General features: G+C 44.6%; 1 protein-coding gene across 1 annotated transcript in view; it reads right to left on the bottom strand.

The window, feature by feature from the left end:
* Positions 1-10997: 10997 nt before the first annotated feature.
* LOC142571196 (endothelin-converting enzyme homolog) overlaps positions 10998-23733 on the bottom strand; it is a 98374-nt gene continuing 85638 nt past the window's right edge. The window contains exons 9-11 of the mRNA XM_075679466.1: positions 21374-21481; positions 18791-18849; positions 10998-11241 (exon numbers count right to left, since the gene is read on the bottom strand). Of these exons, the coding sequence (XP_075535581.1) occupies positions 11139-11241; positions 18791-18849; positions 21374-21481 (270 nt within the window). The 3' untranslated portion in view covers positions 10998-11138. The remainder of the gene's footprint in view (positions 11242-18790; positions 18850-21373; positions 21482-23733) is intronic.

Genomic DNA, 23733 nt, shown 5'->3' with positions numbered 1-23733 from the left:
GCGATAGCAAGTTCTGGTAAATGTTTCAAGTAGGACGGACATATCAAGAGCAAATTTGGCCTTAATAATATATTGAATTTACTACAATAATTTTGCTGTCTTTATTTGTATTACTATTACTTTTACTACTTTACTCCAAAAATTTCTAGCTTAGGCGTTTTTATAAAGACTTATTATTTACACTAAAGTTAACAATCCAGATCAACAGTTGAAAATCAACAAATCTCGCCAAATTTCACATGATTTGTGTAGGAAATGGAATATACAAAAAACTATTCAAATTCTGCATATACACTTATACGTATATGTATACGCATATATGCAGTAAAAGGAATACTCGATATATTCTTCTATAGCATAGCCGAGGCCTCGTTAGTGACAAGGTGTTAGTTACAGCACTTAGGAGTCACAAGAATGGCAAACCTGGCATGGAAGCAGCATTTACAGGATGATCATATTACATTTTTTTTTATTTAATAAATACTGCGGACACGTGGTCCAAGTAGCGATGGCGAAATATGGTACACACAATGAAAATGAGATTGACAAAACAAACAATGACCATAAAATTACAAGATTAGGATGTTGGACCAACTTTACAATTCCATTTGGTTACACTTCGAGAAAAAAAATTAAGTTTTACAGAATATGTAACAGTAGCCTATTCCACATAACCTTATTGTAGTCCTCCAGCTAGATTATTCCTAGAAGCAGACATTACTTGCATCATAAATCGAAACACATACAAAAATCCTAATTATCTAATCTAATCAACAAAAATCCACTAATTATCTTGAGAATTAATTACTTTACGGTACATATTGCAATTTACGAATTATAGCCGGTGAGATTGCAAGGCATATCCACTTGGAATTCAATTTCCAGAATGGCTCTAGTTTAGAAATATGCGTCATAAAGCTGCACTGTCGTTTCACTTACTTTTTAAACAAAACGCTGTTTTATGCATTGAAGCGCAAAAGTGGCTGGAATAACTACATATTTGGTTCCACACTTTGGAGATATCTCAGAACTGGTGTCATCTTGGAAATTCATTTAAAGTGAATACGTCCTCCAAGCTCACCGGCTACAATTTGTAAATTGAAATATGTGTCGTAAAGCAAAAATTCAAAAGATAATTAGATCATTGTGTTAGTTATTTGTACATGTGTTTCGATCTATCGCGCCAGTAATGCCCGCCTCTACGGATAATATAGCTCGAGGACAGGAATGGCGTTATGCGCAACAGGCTACTTTAAAACATTATATAGAACTTAAAACGATTATTTTGTATATAACGACTGTTCCTGCCTATCTAAGGTTATACTTCCTTATATAAAAAAGGAAAACAAGAACAACTATCTTGCCATGTTAATGTTATTGGTGATACAACCTTCATAAAACAGCACTAGAATACTAATTGCTTGTTAGGAGTCCAATCAATTTACGCTTGAAATCACTGAAATTATATTGAATCGAACGAAAGCAGACTTCGCAAACAGCACGAAAGTAGAGAAATTACATATTTATGCATCAGGTCCACTAGCAATGCTTTCAGAAGTGCCTCAGGATTCGCTATTTGGGCCACTGTTATTTCTCTGCTCTGGTTCGATGACATCAGCTGCGCGGAAGAAGAAGAAACATATTGAGTTTAGACATCTATCTCAAGACTGTTTATTTACATTGGAATTAATAATCCTGATCAACAAATAAAAATTGTAGGGATATTTAATTAAAGGCGAGCAGCAGCAGATAGACAGCACCCTAGCAGCAACAAATGGCCCGAGCTCTCTTGCTAATCACAGCACGGGTCGTCGTCGTCATCGTCTCCGAGCTGCTATCAGAAACACGAGGCGCGTCGGCTTCATTACAAAATCAACAAATATTGGCGAAACTTGGAGAATTGGTGGCGGAAATGCAATCTGGAAATAAGCTGCTCAAAATGTAGATTACGCATATGAGTAAAACGGAAAACTGTCCATATATCCTTCTATAATATTGGTGGGCACTCGTTAGTAACATGTTAGTTATAGCAATTTACAAAAACGACAAACCTGACATGGAAGCAGTATACATGTAGGTATAAGGTCTGTGTTTCTGCCTGTTAACGTTATACTTTTTGATAAAAAAAAGAAAACCTAGAACGCGTATCTCGTGACTTGAAACTTACTCGTTATGCAACCTTGACTGAAATGGCACTGGAATATTGTGTAGTTCTGGTGACGTTGAAGCACACAGCACAGGAAAAGCGCGCGTCGCGAAACTAAATTGATATTGGGCGAACCTGTGCCCACAAAACAGCCTACACTCAAAGCATAACGATAACGGAGAGCCCAATCGGCGATCGTCAAAATCGGATCAGCGGGTCAAACCCGTCGGCTTTTATACATGAGTTGGCGAAGGCTCCAGCGTAATCGCTGGTGCCTGCGTATCTTCCGGAAAAGTATTACACCATTGGCGTCGCGCATACAATCTGATTAGAAAAGGTTCAGCGAGGATACACACAACAGATGGAATAAACGATAACATTCTAGTAAGCTCTCCAAATTATTCAGGCGCGTCTTGCACCGAGCCATAACATTAAGTTGTTAGCCGGTGAAATGCGGTCCCCGAGAAAGTGACAAAGAAGTACAAATGTCACTATTCATTGGTCGTTTGAAGTCCGAATCAAGTAACGCTTAAAAAAAAGTAGTAAAGAAATCGGAGACTGGCGATGCGTTTAATTTTATGGTACCGGAGAACAAACTCAGTCTCATTGATGTTAGCCTTGTAACCTACACCTTCTTGAGGTATCTGGAAAACAATACAGACTAAAGGTGCTCTTTGTAATAATACAGGATGAAATTAAAATTGATAATCATAAATATCTAAACGTTCCTCGCAAAAGGAATACACCAACGAACCACGGTTGCGTTACCCAATCCTAAAATGTTCCAAGTGATACATGTTACTTCTTATTCGTCCCCCGATGCCATTGAAATGGGGTATAAATTATTGAACCATATTGCACTGAAAGATTTGGTTAACTTGAACATGCTGTGGACGCGAACTTCAATGAATTTTCGATTTTATTTTGATGTGGCGATCGAGATACGTGATTCGATTATTATTGCCCACCATTTATGTACTTAATTGCTTTGCCCTTTATGGTACAACTATGGTACGGACGTAGTTGAAGGGCGACTGTATTCACAAAAAAGTGGCAGTTTTACCGGAAAGGCGAAGCATCAGTTGCGATAGCAAATTAGTAGATGGACGTGCAATGTAAGGATAGTAGATTTATTGGCTGCATCAACTTGCAAAGATTCGCTTACTAGCTAAATTAACAAGCAGAGTGTCACACATGCACAGGGGACACCTTGCACAGAAGTGCGGCAGCAGCAGCGAGCTAATTGACCTTAATCATGCGTCTCGCTTCAACGCGAACTAAGCACCGAAAGCACTGCCCATACGAAGCTACCAGCCCTTTGCGCACTTTGTCCACATCGCACGTCACTTTGAAGATATGGGCGCCTGCGTGCGACGGAAGACGCTTTCCTCTTTCGCTCTCGCGATATTGAGCCGCGATCGTCGACTGACCCTCGCAAGCTTTCACTCGCGCATACACCATATGGAGCGCGGGTTATCGACCTTGGACTTCGTACGGAACATCACGGCAACGCTGACGGCACCTGTGGCGTCCATATAATTGTTATCGCACTAAATACTTAGAAAAATAAAACCAGCCCACATAAGTTACTTCTCTGGCTATGAACTCGTATGACTTGGACAACAGCAGGTTCCCACAAGCGAAGCTATTATCTCTTGAACAATAACTCCATTGCGATTCATTCACAACGCGGTCTGCTCGGCGCTCAAAGCTCCGTAAAATCTCGATATGTTTCTTGGCAGTGTAGAGCATCCGGCTCCCAGCGTGCACATTATCGCAAGATTGCCCTGCAGGCAGAAGGGGGCTTTCTTCCTCTGCACCATATGACGAGGATGAGTATGAAGTAGTGACGCGACCACTTGAAGACGATGGCGTAAGCGTAACGGAAAGGAATGACGCACTTGGGTGATCCTGTTTCGAGCATGTAACTGCAGTCGCAGACCAAACTGAGCCCGGCTAGCTACCCTGCACTGGAGAAGGCGGAAACAGTATTTAAGCAGCAGGAGGAGAAAAGTTCACAGATTGCAGGCACGCAAATTCACACGCGTTCATCGTTAAGTCAGTCACAGGTGATCATATCAGCTGGTGAGCCTCACAGGAACACAGGGACATGAAGGGATCCTTGCGAACACGCACAGGGACTGCGTATGTTTCTTGTGCGCACGTTTCTGGCTCTATTTTACTGCTGGAAATTTTTTAGCCCACTTTTTGGCAATGCTGCAAAGCCGCCCAAATGTGCTTGTCTGATGAATACCAACGTTAGAGTTGCTGATAACAAAATTGGTAAGATCCGCGGCCTACGTGACCTTGACGTTGTGTGTTTCTTTTCGCCCGCTTTATTTCACCAGGAAGACAAGAAACGCTGTGTTGGGGTTGTGACATACAGAACGGCGTATTATACATGTGCTGTTCTCACGCAGTTTGTGATACCCGCGATCGCTGGTTTCCGCTTCCGTTGCAGGCCTACGCGATGGCGAAACAAATAAAGCGGAGCGGCGCCGACCCATTCACGTTTATCATCGAGAGGTACGACCTGGAGCCTCAACGAGAGATCTACTACAAACATCCTGAGAAAGACAGTGGCGTGCTTTGCGAGGCCAAAGCGTTTGGCTTCACGAACAAGACGAAAGCGAAGCTCATGAGCCTGTGATATAGAGACCAACAGGCGTATACCCCAAGATTTCATTGATTGATTCCAGAAACTGGCACTTCTGTCGGTGACTACAGTACTTATAGTATTATTATGCCCACGTTTTCCTGTCGGCCTGTGTAATAGTTGTCTTCTCCTTATGTTGGCTGCGCACAAGCGTCGAGTTGTGACACTCAGATTATAAAGACTGAGTCTCGAAGTAAGTGCTTGAAGAATGACTTATGTAAGCGAGAGTTCGACGAAAGTCCGTCTGGTCGGGATGAGACATGACAAAGAAAGACGTGCATCGACCAAGTATAACTTATAAAAAAAAAAGACAAGACGTTTCGGATTTCATACGGAAGACTTGTTCACAATGGGGTGAAAAATGTTGAAGTGCCTGTTTGACTAGGTTTCAGCACGTGGCGTAAGCACCGTGAGTAAGGCTGGGCGAGGGTTCCCTCGTTTCAATTGAGCGTGGGTTCTATTGATTGTATCTCGAGAGGCTCCAGCTACAGACGCGACTTCCAGTTTCTTTCCTGGCCGATTAGGCTGGATTTCATTCGGTCGGTATTGTGCGTAGTCGTTGCTGCGTGCTATGCGAAAGCATTTGAAGCGACACTTCTTTTGTCCACATGGTTCTGTTTTGATGTTGGCGCAGGCGCGGTTAAGTTGCCCGTCTCCCCTATGTAGACGCAATCGCAGTCCTCACAGGGGATCTTGTTTACAAGATCCCCTGTGATTACAAGATATACCGTGCGGACTGCGATTGCGTCTACATAGGGGAGAGCGGCAACGCTAAACAGCGGCTGCGCCAACATCAAAACAATGTGGACAAGAGAAGTGTCGCTTCAAATGCTTAGGCGCAGCACGCAGCAACGACTACGCACAATATTGACCGAGTGAAATCCAGTCTAATGGGCCAGGAAAGACATAGGAAGTCACGTCTGTACCTGGAGTCTCTCGAGATACAATCAATAGAACCCACGCCCAATCGAAACGAGGGAACCCTCGCCCAGCCTTACTCACGGTGCTTGCGCCACGTGCTGAAACCTATTCAAACAGGCACTTCAACATTTTTCGCCCCATTGTGAGCAAGGCTTCCGCATGGAAGCCGAAAGGTCTTCTCTTTTAACAAGTTTTACTTGGCCGGTGTAGGTCTTTCTTTGTCAAGATTAATGACCGTATGTCGTGGCTGCTTGTTCTGCTAAGGTGCGATCACTACGAAGAAGCGCAGCGTTATTGCCTGCTCAGCGGTGCGAGCGACACTGGCGGGCATGCGTGCGCTTACAGTGGCACGCACACACGCGCCATCTCAGCCATCAACTTGTGTTGTTTGAAACCTCCTTGAAGAGCATTGCTGTTGCGCACGCGAGGAGCACGGACTAGCGCTCACATGCATTCATTTGCCGTTTGGCCGTGCAAGTCTAAAGTGCGGACGAAATAACTAGGAAAAATGTGGCGAGCTGGAGACTATCATTATTAATGTTTTCGACTGCATGCAATCCACCATTTAAAAACGTTTATTAATTTTAGTAAATTGCTTTCAATAATTAGCTAACCAGTGGTAACAGGACAAAAGTTATCCAGTTTTCCAAAGACTGATACTTCCAAAACTCAGTTGATCCCATATTATCTGATATCCTCGTTTATAAAAATTAGCATTCTTAGAACTACAGAGAGCTGAGCTAGTTGGTAAGGATTCATCATGCAAAAAAGAGGTGAGGCGTGCAGACAGGACACAAGAGTAGAGAAGTGAACAGCAAGAACGCCGACTATCAACTGAAGGGAGTACTGAGCTGAAAAAAGAAAAGACACAAAACTCATCTGCGCAAGCTCAGGAAAGGTGTCAAACGGGTACATGTGCCGGTCTACGTGAGAGATAACTGTTAAGGCACATAATCTCTTCCTTATGTAAAGTAATCGAATGCTGACTCACGCACGCACTTCCACCATCATCGATATGCCATGCGTCTACCATAAGACGCGTATCTTCATTCTTAGGCCTGTACAAAATTGCGCATTCATCTAACTCTGGCGTGCAGTTACAATCTTGGCAAATGTATGTATGTATGTATGTATGTATGTATGTATGTATGTATGTATGTATGTATGTATGTATGTATGTATGTATGTATATGTATATACATACATACATACATGCATGCATGCATGCATGCATACATACATACATACATACATACATACATACATACATACATACATACATACATACATACATACATACAACCATTTTACCGCCTACCAGGCTCACTGGGTAGTTCGCGGTCGAATGGGTAGCGCATCAGGCTACTGTGCTGAGGCAACAGGGTTCAAAACCAACCATGGGACCAACTTGGGCCTCTGAGTATGTGACCATGTTAGATACATGTTACTCTTCAACGAACCACTTCCACACCGGCATGTTTCACTGTAGCCGCGGGACTGGGCAGGTACCCTTATGAAAAAAAACCATTTGACGTCGCTTTGCACTACTGGGTATGCGCCACTTAGTCTACGCCGGCCTCCAATGAACCTCTTTGATGCCAGCTTGGGTCTCTGGTTTGTGCCGCTCTTCAATGGATGTCTTTGACGTCAACTTGAGTAACTGGTTATTTTCCACTGGGCATGTGCGGCTCTGCGATGACGAAAAAGATGCCTTAAATGCGAATTTTCCGGGCGTCACGCGCGCCCCTGGCGGCTCCGTTATCGTCTGTTACCGCCATGTATGCACATGGTCGTTGTGATCCGCGCAAGCAGCATCACGCGTTTTCTTGCTGCTTCACGCAGGCAAGTTCTCTGCAAGCTGCCTGAATTATTTTCGATATGTACACCAATATCGTATTTAAAGTTAGAAAAAGATCACGAGGGTCATCACTTCCTAGTGTTATTTGTTATCGGGAGCACTGTCGACAAGGCAATTATACAGAGACGTGCGTTTTTCTCCAAACATTGTACAAAAATACATTTTCCGCTTGCCGAAGCTCCGTTGTTGCTCAAAGTTTGCAAATCGGTCGTATTTTCTCACCCTTATTGTTCGGAACTACACCTCGCGTTGTCACTTGCCCAATTTGTCAAGAAATAACTGCAAATTCGTGTTCGTCTGCACCTCTCAGATGCACCCCCGAGCGGTTGTTGGAAGCGCATCTCGAAGGCTTTTTGCTGCCACATTGCAGATGGCGGAAGTGACATTACAGGCATCTTTCGGACATTATCAACTGCGAAGAGTGCCGACGAAGAGAAATTAGTATTTTTTAAAGCAGACATTTTAAAGCAAAGCTTTCTTGCCAAGTTCCAGTCACGTTTTCGCACATATCTGCCATCAAACGCTCAACTCCACGGACGTACAGTTCCACAAGTGGCATAGAAACATTCTCGCAGGATGACGAGCGCGTTGGGACACTTGACGCGTTTCAATCCGCAGTTGCACTAGAAGGAAACAGATGCATCAGAAACCCCACAAGCGCGACACGACGCTATGAATCAGTAAAAATATAAAATACATATTTATAGCATACTGCATGTAAATATAAGTTTATATAATGTCCAGCCTGTCTAAAGTTGACAGCAAATAAAATAAATTATTCGTATAACATGCTGTTCTTTGTTAACTACTACTTATACCGTGAAAACCACACTTCATGTGCACGCACGCATGGTTCGTGAGCCAATCGCACAAAGAATGCTTGGATTTAAGTAGTCTTCTGGAGTTCTGTCTGCCTGTATCTTTCTTAACAAATCTGCAAAAACTGTAGGAAAGATTTATGTCATACTAATTTCCAAAACACGCCGGACATGTCACTTCCGTAATCTGCAGTTAGGCGGAGGATGGCCTTCGATATTTCGGGCAACTTATTCCTCGTGGGTGTATTAGCAAGGTATTTATGAAATCAAATTCGCTGTTTTTGCTTGACAAACTAGGCAAGCAACACCGTCATGTGCTACAGTGAACTATCCAGACTATAAAATGTGATGTTTCTGCAAAGCTGCGGTAAGAGCAAAAGTGTTTTTCTACGACTGTATTCCTTCCATAATGGGTGATCTAAATTTCACCGCAATAAAGATGTGTGTTCTGAGATCATTTAGCACGCGAACATAAATATAATACCAGTCAACGGAAGCTTCAGGACCTATTAGAATAACGCGAATGGTGCAGGATCTCGGGTGTGGCCTTGGCTGCCAGTGTGTGTCGAGGGGAAGGACAAGGGCGGGGGGGGGGGGGCGTTTCGCAATTGTCCGCGATTCTCACTTTTTCACAAAATATACCACGTACGCTTCACTACAATACAGCACAGTAACGCGGTGAAACTATAGAAGCCTCTTGCCACGACGTCTTTTGGTAAGCTCTTGTTGTTGTGGCGTATCCTGCATTTCGCCAACTATATAGCACCATCTCCTGCCACCTTCTTTTTCTGCGACATGCTTAAGGCAGTGAGTTAATTGCAAAATGCTTACCGAAGGTGCCGCAGTACGCACACTAGCAGCAGCTCGCAACCAACAACCACGAAAAATATATCAATACTACCACAGAAACGAAAAAAAAAATCGCACAATGCCTCCACATTCATATTGACGGCAGCTGCCCGGCACATTCTCTCGCCAAAAGGCGCCGCAGGGGGTAAGCGTGGCGCTGCTTGTTTCTGAATAAGTCAATTTGCCGGATGTTGAGCGGAATCAAACGCGCGTCACAAGGGTTCTTCAAGGACATCAACGCGACGCTTTATCACGACGCGACGCGAATGTACTGCGCACGTGTCCCTTTTCGAGGAACGCCCTTTTCGTCAACGCTCTAGCGAGTCGCGCCATGAAACACTGGCTATGTGCCGCTCTTCAACGAACCGAAAGTGGCAATGAGTATGTACCGCTGAGTGCGGCAAGGGTGTGAACAAATCTCAGCGTACGTAGGCACCGGCGTGCCGCGCTTCTCGTCTCGGAGGCTACGAACGTACTTCAAGCCAGTGGACAACACGACGCAACTCGTCCTGAAAGACGCGCGAGGGAGAAGCCCGATTGCAAGATGACGCGTGTCTCTACGTTCGGACGCACCGGGGTGCCAGGCAGTTCCAAGGCCACGCGCAGGTTTCGCGGCGGCGGCGCTAGATGGCGTCGAGCATTGTTAGGGATATGAGGTGGTGCGTGGAATCTGAAAAGCAGCAACGGTGCCAGCGCTAACTACCGCAAATGCCCATTCTGTGCTGCAAATCGGATATCTTGTCGGGGTTTCAAGTTAACCATAGGTCAGTAGAACGATTGGCTTCGGGAGCCCACGATGAAACCACAAATGAGTCAGTGGGGAGTGACAAGGCTTGGGCCTCTTTTGAAGTCAGTAAAGCGTATAATAGCATTGGTCTTGAAGAAAGGCTCAGCAACGTGAACCAAAATATATGGGTGGCTAAACAGCACTAGTATCTGTACCTGAAAAGCATGAACACAGAATGGAGAAAGCTGTCAAGAAAGTTTTCAACCAACTACAGGCTAATTGAAAGTGTGAATAGACAAACAGGAGTCATCAGAAAGAAACTGACAGAATTGAATTACATGTGAAGAATGGAAACAAGAAACCATGAAGATTTACAAAAATTGGAAGAACTTAATTAGAAGGGAAAACCTGTTCGATAACATTAAAGTAGTTCCTTGCTATTTGAGGCTCGAGCTGGTTTCCCCGGGAAAAAAACATAGCGGAGCAAATATTCGGAACCGGATGAGGCATGTGTATGCTTCCACAATTCGGAGGCTGCTCAGCACATCCTAATGGAATGCGAAGGAATTCACCCAGGGAGAACCGTAGGTAACGAACACCCCCCTGAAGCACTTGCGTTTCAAGTTGATGGAATCGCAAAGCGGTCAGCCACTGAGATAAGCAAGAAACGTTTAGAGTACTGGAGGAAAACACCAGGGAAGAGATTGGTGCGACCAGATCTCTTACAATCATAGCTAGAGGTACAATGTAGATCTTGAAGGAAAAGAAAGATTCAGGAGATATATGCGAAAATGCTACATAAGAATATGTATAGCATACCTGAAGAAGTAAAGCAGGTTAGGTGACTATTGTCACTGCGCCGCTTCAGAGGGAATGCCAATTAACCACCATCACCATCGTAGCATGAAAAAGGAAACCCGCCTCATAGGTTATTCATTTCGACGCTGACAATACGTCCAGTCGTTATGCTGATTCAATACTAAACGGATTACCATCGAAATTCATCGTGAGTAGTGTTCAGCTTTCCCTTTTATTAATAATAAAGGAACCATAGAAATGGACGCCCAGCTAAAGTTCTAAGCGCCTTAGCAGCGTATTTTGTTATGACTGTTTTTTTTTTGTCCACTCTTCAAAAATAGCAAGTCGTCTTCCCATGACAGTTGTCAGTCCCAGAAGCTGCACTTGTTGCTCGGGTTCATCTTGCGATTGTTGGGACATTTGAAGGCAGCTGAGAACTCGAACGAATTCATCAGAGGCACGTTGACCCTGCACGTATAAAAATGAAATCATGCTCGTCACTTTTCTAAATAATTCTTTCCTAAATCTTTTCTAAATATTGAAGGGTCGCTAATTTATGCTTAGCCATTTCACTGCGTCAAGCACGTAACCAGGATTTTTTTCGGGGGAGGGGGGGACAACCCAAGTTAGCTTTTCTATGCAAATAAGGGGGGTCACCTATGTTAGTACAAATATGAATAGTGCCCACCATTCGCCATAAGGACGCGGAAACCCGCAAAAGAGGAATAAAATAAGGTGTAGTTCACAGGTACGCATGTGAGATACACCTCTCAGTAAAATTGTTGGGACAGTTGGTCACTTATTGGAGGCATAACAGCAGCGCCAAAAAAAAAACCCTCACAGAAGAAAGGAACACTGACAGACACGGACAATCGCTGCACTCACAACTGATTTTATTCCATGAAAATAAGTCGAATATAAAGGCTGCTTCGCGCATGCGCGTTCGGAGAAAAAGAAGCCGTGCCACCACAGCACCCCACAAAGTACACTTATCTTCTTGCCGAGAAAAGGTCACATTCCGATCTATATGACACGACTGACGTATCACTAATGCAATCACTGCCCTTTCTCTTTATATGGAATGCTTGCAGCATCTCTCGTGCCGTCTGGTCTTTGCCCCTACCTAATATCTTCGCACTCAAAATGCGGCGAACACATCTTGCAGGAACTGCAGTGCTGTACTAAGCGCCCATCTTCGCTGTTCACTAAATTTCGTTGGTGCTCCCTCAGCCGATCGTTCAGGGATCTGTCTGCCAGGCCTACATAGGCTTTTCCGCAGAACAGCGGTATCTCGTATATCACTGCTGATGGGCAGGTACATATGGCCTGGCATGCGTTCCTCCAAATCCACCTTTTGCGGATTCTTTGCCGGAGTTACGAGTGCGCAGCTTGGATAGCTTGAAAGAGCGTAGGTTAGTGTGTGTTGGTTCATAACTGAGGTTTTTTAGCGCACGAAAAGGGACGGAGGACAGTGGCAAGACGCGGACACAGCGCTAACTTCCAACAATTATTTTATTCCACGAAGCGGTACACATATATATATAGGGAACAGACACCACCGTACGCATGTGCATATGTACTGATTTTTAGTAAGACGAGACAACACCGAGACACGTGTAGGATGCTATCGAAGATGAAAAACGACCATGTATAACCAAAAAAAATTTTTGTAATTGCAAGATTAAAATGTCATCCCCATCAGGCCAGCCCCTGTGTCAAGTTTAAAAAATCAAATACTTTTTCGAAATATCAATTGAAGGCGCGCTAACACAAGCGCTCCCCAGACTAGCGATCTTCGCCGCTTCAATTATCTCACGTGTTGTTTGCGTCGGGCTTCTTGCTGTCACCGTTCACTGTTTATAAATGGGGCTGCATCCATGTTTTCTGCAGTGAAAAGCCAGAAGCCTCACTCCTCCTGTTCGCACAAATATTTGCGTGTTCCCGCAACCTATCATTTACACACCTTCCCATTTGGCCGATGTATTTCTTGCCGCACGACAGGTAGCTAGCCTTGCACAAGTTGGACAGTTTGATTGGCGCTGAAAAGATGACTCTTACATTCGTTATTGCCAATCTTCTTCAGTCTGTGCGAGATATCGTGGATGTACGGTAGGATTGCGCGTTTCTGCTTGACTCCCGCATTTTCTGGTGAGGTACACCGCTCATCCTGTCGCCCGCGTTTTGTGGTCTTAAGGAGACTTTCGGCCACAGCTGTGATGATATGCTGCGGAAAACCTGACTGTTTCAGGCGATTCACTTGCGCCAGAAAGCTAGACAGACACTTGTGAGGACATGAGTGGCGAAGCGCACTCATTAAGGTTGACTTTGCCATGCCCCTCTTAACTAGCTTTGAGTGGCCCGCTGGAAATGGCAGTAGCGGCTTGTTCGCCCTTGGTTCATATGCCCAGCACACCTGGTGTCCTTCAAAAGACATTCTAATGCACTCACTGTTACACATGAAACGCCACAGGATAGTACTTTGCGATTCCTCGATATTAGAATGTTTTTCGAAGGACACCAGGTGTGCTGGGCATATGAACCAAGGGCGAACAAGCCGCTACTGCCATTTTCATCGGGCCACTCAAAGTTAGTGAAGAGGGGCATTGCAAAGTCAACCTTAATGAGAGCGCTTCGCCGCCCATGTCCTCACAAGTGTCTGTCTAGCTTTCTGGCGCAAGTGAATCGCCTGAAACAGGCCGGTTTTCCGCAGCATATCATTACAGCTGTGGCCGAAAGTCTCCTTAAGACCACAAAACACGGGCGACAGGATGAGCGGTGTACCTCACCAGAAAATACGGGAGTGAAGCAGAAACGCGCAATCATACCGTACATTCACGATATCTCGCGCAGACTGAAGAAGATTGGAAATAACGCAAATGTAAGCGTCATCTTTTCAGCGCAAATCAAGCTGTCCAACTTGTGCAAGGCTAGCTACTGTGGTTCTGAGAAGCCCAGTTGCCGGACAAATCACAAGGAATATCACGTCCCTTGTGAGAACAATATCGTGTATGAACTACCCCTGTCGTGCGGCAAAAAATACATCGGCCAAACGGGAAGGTGTGTAAATGATAGGTTGCGTGAACACGCAAATGATGTGCGTGCAGGAGGAGTGGGGCATCAGGCTTTTCACTGCAGAAAACATGGATGCAGCCCCATTTATAAACAGTGCACGGTGACAGGAAGAAGCCCGACGCAAACAACACATGAGATAATTGAAGCGGCGAAGATCGCTAGTTTGGGGAGCGCCTGTGTTAGCGCGCTTTCAACTGATCTTTCGAAAAGAGAATTCGATTTTTTAAACGTGACACAGGGGTTGGCCTGATGGAGATGACATTTTAATCTTGCAATTAAAAAATTTTTTTTTGGCTATACATGGTCGTTTTTCATCTTCGATATCATCCTACACGTGTCTCGTTGTTGTCTCATCTTTCTAAAAATCAGTACATATGCGCATGCGTACGGTGGTGTCTGTTCCCTACATATATATGTACCGCTTCGTGCAATAAAACAATTGTTGGAAGTTGGCGCTGTGTCCACGTCTTGCCACTGTCCTTCGTCCCTTTTCGTGCGCTAAAAAACCTCAGTTGGATAGCTTTTCCGGAGCGGAAAAAACGAGCGGTAGCCCCGACCTGCCGGTAACCTTCTCCAGGTTGTGCGACATTTTGTGTAGGTAGGGTACCACTTCCAGTCGCAAGCTTCATTCCTATTCGCTCGTTCCCAGGCTCGTCGTGCGCTTGTTCGCTTTCTTCAGGAGGGTCTCGGCAACAGCCGTCACTACCGACCGAGGATAACCAGGAGCTAAAAAACTTTCCAATTGACTATTAAAGCTGGTTTGCATTTTATGTTCGCGTGATTTTTCCAGTGCTGGTAACAGGCATAGGTTCTCAATACATCGTTTTACTGCGGTTGAATGGGCGGAATCATAAGGCAAGAGCTGCTTTTGTACACGTGGGGCCTAGGCCCAATCCACAGGTTCCTCGTTAATGTTGGCACGTAGGTCTAAAAATTGACGGGCAGTCTGCTTCGGTGACTCGCAAGTGCAGGTCAGTACATTTCTATGCTTTTTAAGCGCATCTAAAATGTTACTAACAGTAGCGCAGTAGTGTAAAGGGCTCTGTTTGTTCAATATGATAAAAAAATCGTCAACGTTGCGGTGCACTTTCGTGACTTCGTGCGGATTAAAAACAGAATAAAATCTGGTCAATAATGGCTAAAAAATATCATTTAATATGGGTGCAACTGCATGATTCGATGCAAATGCCTTTGGTCTGCAAATTGTGCTTGATATTTAAAACGATAAAAGTACTTGGGAGATAACAATCTAAAGGGCTAAAAAAATTGCCAACAGACATACCAGCCGAATTCTGGAAAGGAACGACGCCACTCTTGTCCATGCACTGCTTCAGTGCTGTGAAGAGCTCTTGCTGAGGTATTGAATAATACAAATATCCTATATCTACTTATATATCTTCTAGTTCTACCGAAGGGCATGTTTGACGAAAAAGCACATCAGGCCGTTCATAAAAACTTCACTGTTAAAAAAGGCCGCACCACAAAAGCAAAATAAATAGTTGCCAGCTTCTGCAAGGTTGTCCGAATCGCCATGCTATGTAACAAGATTATCAACTTTAAAGGCAATGCGTTCGAAATGTTTTTAGTGCCAAGACGTACAAACCTGATGTTCCTTTCCGCACTATAGTCAGTGAAAAGGGGACTTGGCAACTGCTCATTAGGCCCCTTTCTTCAGAAATTGTTAAAACATTGACCATCACTTACGCTTTCCTTATAAAAAATTCTAAGGAAATTATCAATTTTCTGAAGTCTAAACCGAGCATTGGCTACGCGTTTTCTGTAGGTATAGAATATTTATATTATTCAATACTTCACCAAGAGCTCTTCACAGCACTGAAGCAGTGCATTGAGAAGAGTGGCGTCGTTCCTTTCCAGAATTCGGCTGGTATGTCTGCTGACAATTTTTTTGGCCCTTTAGATTGTTATCTCCAAAGTATTTTATCGCTTTTAATAACAGGGACTATTTGCAGGCCAAATACACTTGCATCGGATCATGCAGTTGCATCCATGTTAAGTGATATGTTTTTAACCATTATTGACCAGATTTTATTCTGTTTTTTAATCCGCACGAAGTCACGAAAGCGCACAGCAACGTTGACGATTTTTTTATAATATTGGACAAACAGAGCCCTTTACACTACTGCGCTACTGTTAATAACATTTTAGATGCGTTTAAAAAGCATAGAAAGGTACTGACCTTCACTTGCGAGTCACCGAAGCAGACTGCCCGTCAATTTTTGACCTACGTGCCAAGATTAACGAGGAACCTGTGGGTTGGGCCTAGGCCCCGCGTTTACAAAAGCAGCTCTTGCCTTGTGATTCCGCCCATTCAACCGTAGTAAAACGATGTATTGTGAACCTATGCCTGTTGCCAGCACTGGAAAAATCACGCGAACATAAAATGCAGACCAGCTTTAATAGTCAATTGGAAAGTTTTTTAGCTCCTGGTTATCCTCGGTCGGTAGTGACGGCTGTTGCCGAGACCCTCCTGAAGAAAGCGAACAAGCGCACGACGAGCCTGGGAACGAGCGAATAGGAATGAAGCTTGCGACTGGAAGTGGTACCCTACCTACACAAAATGTCGCACAACCTGGAGAAGGTTACCGGCAGGTCGGGGCTACCGCTCGTTTTTTCCGCTCCGGAAAAGCTATCCAAGCTGCGCCCTCGTAGCTCCGGCAAAGAATCCGCAAAAGGTGGATTTGGAAGAAAGCATGCTAGGCCATATGTAGGTGCCCATCAGGAGTGGTATACGAGATACCGCTGTCCTGTGGAAAAGCCTATGTAGGCCTGACAGACAGATCCCTGAACGATCGGCTGAGGGAGCACCAATGGAATTTAGTGAACAGCGAAGATGGGCGCTTAGTACAGCACTGCAGTTCCTGCAAGATGTGTTCGCCGCATTTTGAGTGCGAAGATATTAGGTAGAGGCAAGGACCAGACGGAACGAGAGATGCTGCAAGCATTCCATATAAAGGAAAGGGCAGTAATTGCATTAGTGATACGTCAGTCATGTCATATAGATCGGAATGTAACCTTTTCCCGGCAAGAAGATAAGTGTACTTTGTGGGGTGCTGTGGGGGCACGGGTTCTTTTTCTCCGAACGCGCATGCGCGAAGCAGCCTTTATATTCGACTTCTTTTCATGGAATAAAATCAGTTGTGAGTGCAGCGATTGTCCGTGTCTGTCAGTGTTCCTTTCTTCTGTGTGGGTTTTTTTGGCGCTGCAGTTATGCCTGCAATACACCTCTCCTTTACTTGGCAAACAAGTAACCATATCAAATGGACTAGCACAGCAAAAAAGCCCAGGAAGAACGCTGCTAAGAACAAGTAAACAAGGGAAATTGTAAAACAAAGATTTCAAGTAGCGTTCTTCAAACTAACTCTGGAAGAATTATAGACAAACATATATTTGCGGAACAATCACAGTTCGTCTGGGTCCCTCGCTTACTGCTCTACCAAGTGAACTGCCAAAACGGATTCGTATTGTTATCTGAGAAGTTGCATAACGATCCGTGCGTGGCAGTCCCGTACAACCGCGTAGAGCACAGGACGCTGCGGTTCTAGACGTACTGCGCCCACCGCGAAAGGTTAGAAAAACACCCACATAAGCACAGCAGAGAAGTGGCTACATCAGACGGCTCGACTTATAACTGTAGAAGCGTCATTCAAAACACAGGCAATTGTTCTCCACTTACGGCGGCGTTTTCTCTACTTCCTATATAAATAAAAAAATATTGATCCATGAATATTTTCACAAACAATGGTTAAATTTGTAAATTTTCGTTTCTTCTCCCTGTTTGGCTGTTGCATTGACTCTTAGTAGATCGCGTAATTTCCCAACTCGTTGCGACTCTTGTTTCCAGATGTCTTTTCTTTTTGCGTGAAAAGTGCTGTATAATTACGGAAGAACCACACGAGATAACAGGTGACAGTCCTATTGCTTATGGGTTTACGGATTAACGCAGGGTTTGATGATGGACGCTATTTCGCATTATGTGATTTTCCACCTTACTTAACCCACATCATGGGTATATGGTTCCGAGGATCTGCCAGCGTCGCGGCGAGCCGTCACTCGAGGAAATAATGAGGAAAAAGAAAAGTTAAATGCAACTGGCGTTTTCTCCAGCCACAACTTGTTCCACGAGCATACAGACCAGCTGACTACGAACTGGATCCCTTTCCTGGTTCATGGTTCAGTCTAAACAAAGGTTGAACTAACGAAGCAACAGCGAAGCCTGTGACCATTGAATAGATGGTAGCAAGTGAACGTATGTCGAGTTAATCACGCGGCCACCGAATGGATGAGAGAACTGGCCTTCACACCCCAGCCGATGGCAATAACTACCGCCATCCAAAATGAGTTAAAAAGGCAGCAAAATGTTGACTGCCGTATATGTAACTGTCAAGTCTCAAGATTGCTATGCTGGCGCTTTAGGAATGTGCGTGAGGAGTGGTGGCGTGGGCGAGGAGTGGGAGAGGGAGGGGGGCGGCTATGCCGCTTAAATTGGGTCGAGGGCGGCCCCCCTCTGGGTACGTGCCTGCACTGCGTTAAACTATTATCATTTATTTTAAGGTCATGACAGGGCAAATAGCATGGAAACAAGTCTACTGTTTTCCACACATGGTGTTCAGTTATACGGTTCACTCATCTCTAGGTGTTTGTGCAATTGTCGGCGTCATCCACAATTCCACAACTTGCTTTTCGTGTATGTCTTCCTTGGCTTCGCACCATGAGATGTACTCAAAAGTTAGTACGCCGTGTGACAAAGCTCGTGATACTTTCCATACAGAGCGGTCTTTGGTACTAGCAGCAGAAAGCAATATATAGGGGCTAAGTGAGGGTCGCTAGCAATGAACGAAGAAATTATTGTATGCTGTCATATAATATAGGCAGTATTTTTTGTCCGACTCGCTCTGCTCATGTGACTCATATACGCGTCACTCACCTCTCTTCTGCGTTCATCATGGACGCGGTAGAAGCCCGACCGGATATTTCACAGTGGCTCTGCAAGTGTGGGAGAAGCCGTATCAAGTTGTAATAAAGACATAACCGTAATAATGAAATTATTGTACTGGCAGTGGGCGTTCTTGTACGACTAATCACATGCTGCATCTGCGTGCAATGAGTCGGCCTGCTGACACTTGGCGTGAGCAGTGGCGCTTACCTGTCTGCCAAGCGTGAGCCGCTAAACTTAGCGACACGACACAGCTCAGTCGTTTCTATCAGTTGGCTCAGCGAGTGCCGTAAGGAGTAATCTCTATGAGCACATTACACTTCTAGACTACTAGAGCGTCATATAGCACGAAAACGTTATTTCTGCCCACTGTATAAAAAAAGAACATGATAAAGTCATTTGACGCAGCACTGAAATTTAGGATCTCCAGACGCTGCCACTATTTCTGATCATGGTGCTATGACATGCAGCAGCCTAGGTCTGTCAGCTTTCGGCGCATACGTTGTCGGCTAAGGCTACATGTACTGTAGTATACGTGATGCGCTTGGATTGCCTGTTTTAGAGCGCACGATACGCTTAGCATTTACAATAGCCTGCAATGTATATATTTTCCGATTATAAAAGGCAAATAATAACAGACACTCGCTGACGACCGAAATCCAGTGCCAAAACAATGAAAGTTTTTCGTTTGTAAGTGCTTTCTGCGATTTGCTGGCAACCTTCTTCAATAATGTGCCATGCATTAGGACTAGCTGGCATTTCCTCTTAACACGAGTTGGAGCCTAAATAACGCTTTGTGAATGCGGTTTCTAAACTGTCCTAAATGAAGAGTTAATACGATTGGCGTCCAGTGCCGTGTTATTGCTTCACAACGTTGATGTTGTTCACATCAGGTCACGATGCTTTAGCGCATATTTTAGGCAAGCTCGTGAGAGACTTCGCGTGAAAAAAAAATTATATTTTTCTGGCAACAGACGAACTACAGTGCGAGTCGTTAAATTCTTCACCTGAAAAAAGTTATATTCTTATAGCAACAGACGAATTACAGTGACAGGCGTATTAAATTCTGGCAGTACCATATCAATTATGCTCGCCGTCTGTATACTCATGAATTGATGCCATTGCTTCAGGAAGCACGTTGCAATCGCGACATTTGCTGCACTCAGTGCTGAAAGTATGGCGAGTCATTGTGGCGACGTTCGCACTTCGGTTCTTTCCCTATAGCTTGCTGCGATGGTGAAATTCAAGAAACAATATTTTCTGTTGCTTATTTTTTTAGCGCACTTTTGGTACAGATACGCCTTATGTGATGTCGTGCTAATAATTACTGCTAAGTAAACATTCCTTGAGCACTGGCCTAGTTTCTATTCGGTAACACCATTATGTTCCGAAATTGTGATAATGTCGATTGGAATAGAATCAGTCTTTGCTCAAAGATGAGTTATTCATTTCCGGAAGAATTCCAACAATGCAAATAATATAATTCCATGAAAAAAAAACAATCTTATCGTCTGTCCAGCTCTCGGTTTAAATGCGATGTTCAGGCAGCCATTGCGAATTAAATGAGCTCATCTATATCTGCTGATAGCATTATAAACTACAGAGAATTCTATTTATGATGGAGCCTCAGCGTATAACATAAATTGCATGCCTCTCTACTCCAGTGCATAGAAAAAAGCGCGCAGGAAACAACAGCAAATTGCTTTGACAGTGACGACTTCTTGCTTGCATTATAAACATGGTTCCAAATCATTGACATATTATACATGTTTTGCCGGTGCTCGAAACCCTATATAAAGCGCTCTCGAAGAGCCTATTGAATTGTGAGGATTCTGAGAGCGCAAAATGACACTAGAGAAAAGACTGTCATGTGCGACAGGAAATCTGAAGGTGCAGTGGCGCTTGCGAATTAGAGTACGTGAGTGGGAGCAGCGAAGACTAGACACCAGGCAGCAACTAGAGCAGGCTGATGCTCACACCTGCAAGTCTCGACCCTGAAGCGTATCGTTAAAAAGGAAAGATCTCACGGTTCGTACCATTCGTGCGCACGCGCCTGCTTTTGTACAGAACAAGCTTGCGTCTTCGTAGTAGAATAGCACAAAGGAATAGCAACGATAAAGCAGCGAACGCGACAAGTTCTCGAGGCATAACTGTCGCAGACTCGGAACAAAATGCGAACGTCTGCGCACTTCTATTGCCACATTAACTCGACCCGCCGTGGTTGCTCAGTGGCTATGGTGTTGGGCTGCTGAGCACGAGGTCGCGGGATCGAATCCCGGCCACGGCGGCCGCATTTCGATGGGGGCGAAATGCGAAAACACCCGTGTGCTTAGATTTAGGTGCACATTAAAGAACCCCAGGTGGTCGAAATTTCCGGAGTCCTCCACTACGGCGTGCCTCATAATCAGAAAGTGGTTTTGGCACGTAAAACCCCATAAATTTATTTTTTTTTGCCACATTAACTCGACGGGGCCCTGAAGGTCGAAATCATTTGTGTACACAATCATGCAGCAGCGAATCAAACTGGTCATGGCAGCATGGATTCTGAGGAGTCTCACAGCGATCTGATTTTACCAAAGCGTAATAGATGAAAAACAGCTGGTCCGCTTTGACATCCGGGAGGCCCTCAAGGATGTAGTCCATCTGCAGGTACTGCTTGCTGAAAAGTCGATCCTGGAAGGCCTGCACATGAGAACGAGAAGAGGCGATGATCGCGAAGAATTTTGTGCACTACTTCTAGTAGTTAACATACATGCGCTATATTTTGCCTTCTTTGTGCCGATTTCATCCTATCCTGCGTCTGCAACTTCTCACACAAGACTCGCCGCGTAGCCCAGTGGTTACGATGCTGCTCCGGTGGGCACGAGGTCGCACGTTCGTTCACAGCAACGGCGGTCGCGTTCCGATGAGGGCAGAGTGTAAAAACGTTCGTGTATCACGTATTGGGTGCACGTTGATAAACCCCAGGGGATCAAAATTAATCCCGCCCACTACAGCGTGGGCTGATTATGACTGAATCAGATTATGACTTTCTCACGCGAAACTCCACATTATTTTTTATCTTCGGACACAATAGTTTTACTCTTGCCTTTCAGCACTTGTGTTCTTACAACATCCTTCTGTAAAATCCCAAATGTTTACGACCTCGGCAAAACATAACTGGGTGGTCGTTAAAACTATCGCTATGACCACTTATCGTTATAGAGAGCCAAAAAATTCTTAAGTGAGCATGGGTAAAAAAAAAAAGGCAGCTACTATTCAACCTAACTGTAGTATATCTGAATCACATACCCCTGTGAGCTCTGCTACGAATTCATCTTTTCGACGGTGAGCTTCAGTTCCTTCTGCTCAATAAAATTCTACCCCGACTCAGCTTGGTAATTTACATGACACTCTGGCATGTGTGTAATTATGAAAATGTTTTATTATGCACGTTTTTTCGCTGTAGAAATAAGATGAGGCACTGGTCTGGCCGACAGTAGTGCTTGCTCCTATTTCTGCAAGCGATGTCCGAAGGAAATTTACAAGTGAAAACGGGACAGACGTGCTCGTAGTTACGTGGTGTAGAGCCGGTTTTACCATACTGCAAGCATGCTTTGTGTAACCTGCGGCTGAAGAGGTCATTCTAATGAAGTTTCCTTTTTTAAGTTTTCCTTTTTAATGAACTTTCATTTAATGAAAGCGAGCCGCTGGAACACGTTTTATTACGACATCAATTATACGGATACTGCAGGCGCATTTCTGCATTCGCTGTGAGTTCTGATGCACTCCAAGGGGGATAAAATTGTCGCCGTGCGCCGTATGCTGTATGTGCGATTGCACACGTGCGAGGCCTGTTTACCTGTTTCACATAATGCTATTTTTGTGGCACTCGAAGTGCGATTTCTCTCGCTTGCGACAAAAATCGCAGTCGCAGTGCCGACCCCCCCCCCCCCCGCCCCATTTCCGGCTGCGACCAACTGGTTAGTCGCACAGTGGCACCGTCACAGCGATCGCTCCGATTTTACTTGGAAATTGAGCGGTGAGCTATTTCGCTGGTTTGCTTAGGGAAATGGCGTCTCGCTCGACAAGTGCGATGCGGGGAGACGAGGATTGCCGAGTTCGCTACGTACGCGAAGGGAGCATAAAAAACTCGTACCGCAGATTCTATTCTCCTACTTCTATGCGTTCGTTCACATGCTAGGCAGCAAATGAAGTGCATTTTCACGTTTGCTTCGTACACATTTGCGAGCTGTCAATACTACGATGTGTTCGATTCCCACGAGACGACATGGTCTTATGGGGTCGTCAGAATTTTCTTTTCTTGAGTAGCCCGCAAAACTCACGTGTACGGAGTAGCCTAAGTACTTTCAACCTCGGCAAGGGCAAATGACAAGACAGCAGAGTACCCGAAGTTTCAACGTTGTGCTGAATGCGGTACGGTTCAGTTGCGTTTCCTGTCGGTTTTCGAGCGTGAATTTCCCGATGCTTCTTGAAAGGTTATTTTTCCTCACTTACTTATTAAATTTGACATGTCAAACGTGCAGGCTATAGTAAAGAATTTTCTACGAAAACCTACTTCTACTTAGCATCAACTCCATGGCTTGAATAAACAGCCATCGTCAATTCATTTCCGAATATTTCATGCACGTTAAGTTGCACGTCTTATCTGGTGGAGAATTGCTTTTTTCTGCGCAGAAACAAATAAACCTAGGAAATGTTGCAGAGTTTGTATCCTTTGTGCATCTGTATTAGCATTTGCTTTGAACAGTAATTAACTCTACAGTTAGTAATTTACTAGCTTGCTATAGTGGCAGAGTGACAACTCTCCCTCCTGCACCGTCATATAAAACTCGTGCAACAATGCGAAGAGCAGGCAAACAGCTCGTTCTTGTGTAGACGACGCGGTAGAAGGCGACACGTTAAAGTAAACCAAAACCACCGTGAAATCAGCC

The sequence above is a fragment of the Dermacentor variabilis genome, chromosome 2 (assembly GCF_050947875.1).
Source record: "Dermacentor variabilis isolate Ectoservices chromosome 2, ASM5094787v1, whole genome shotgun sequence".
Lineage (NCBI taxonomy): Eukaryota > Metazoa > Arthropoda > Arachnida > Ixodida > Ixodidae > Dermacentor > Dermacentor variabilis.
Note: the sequence above shows the minus strand (reverse complement) of the source record. Positions and strands in the feature narration are given on the sequence as shown.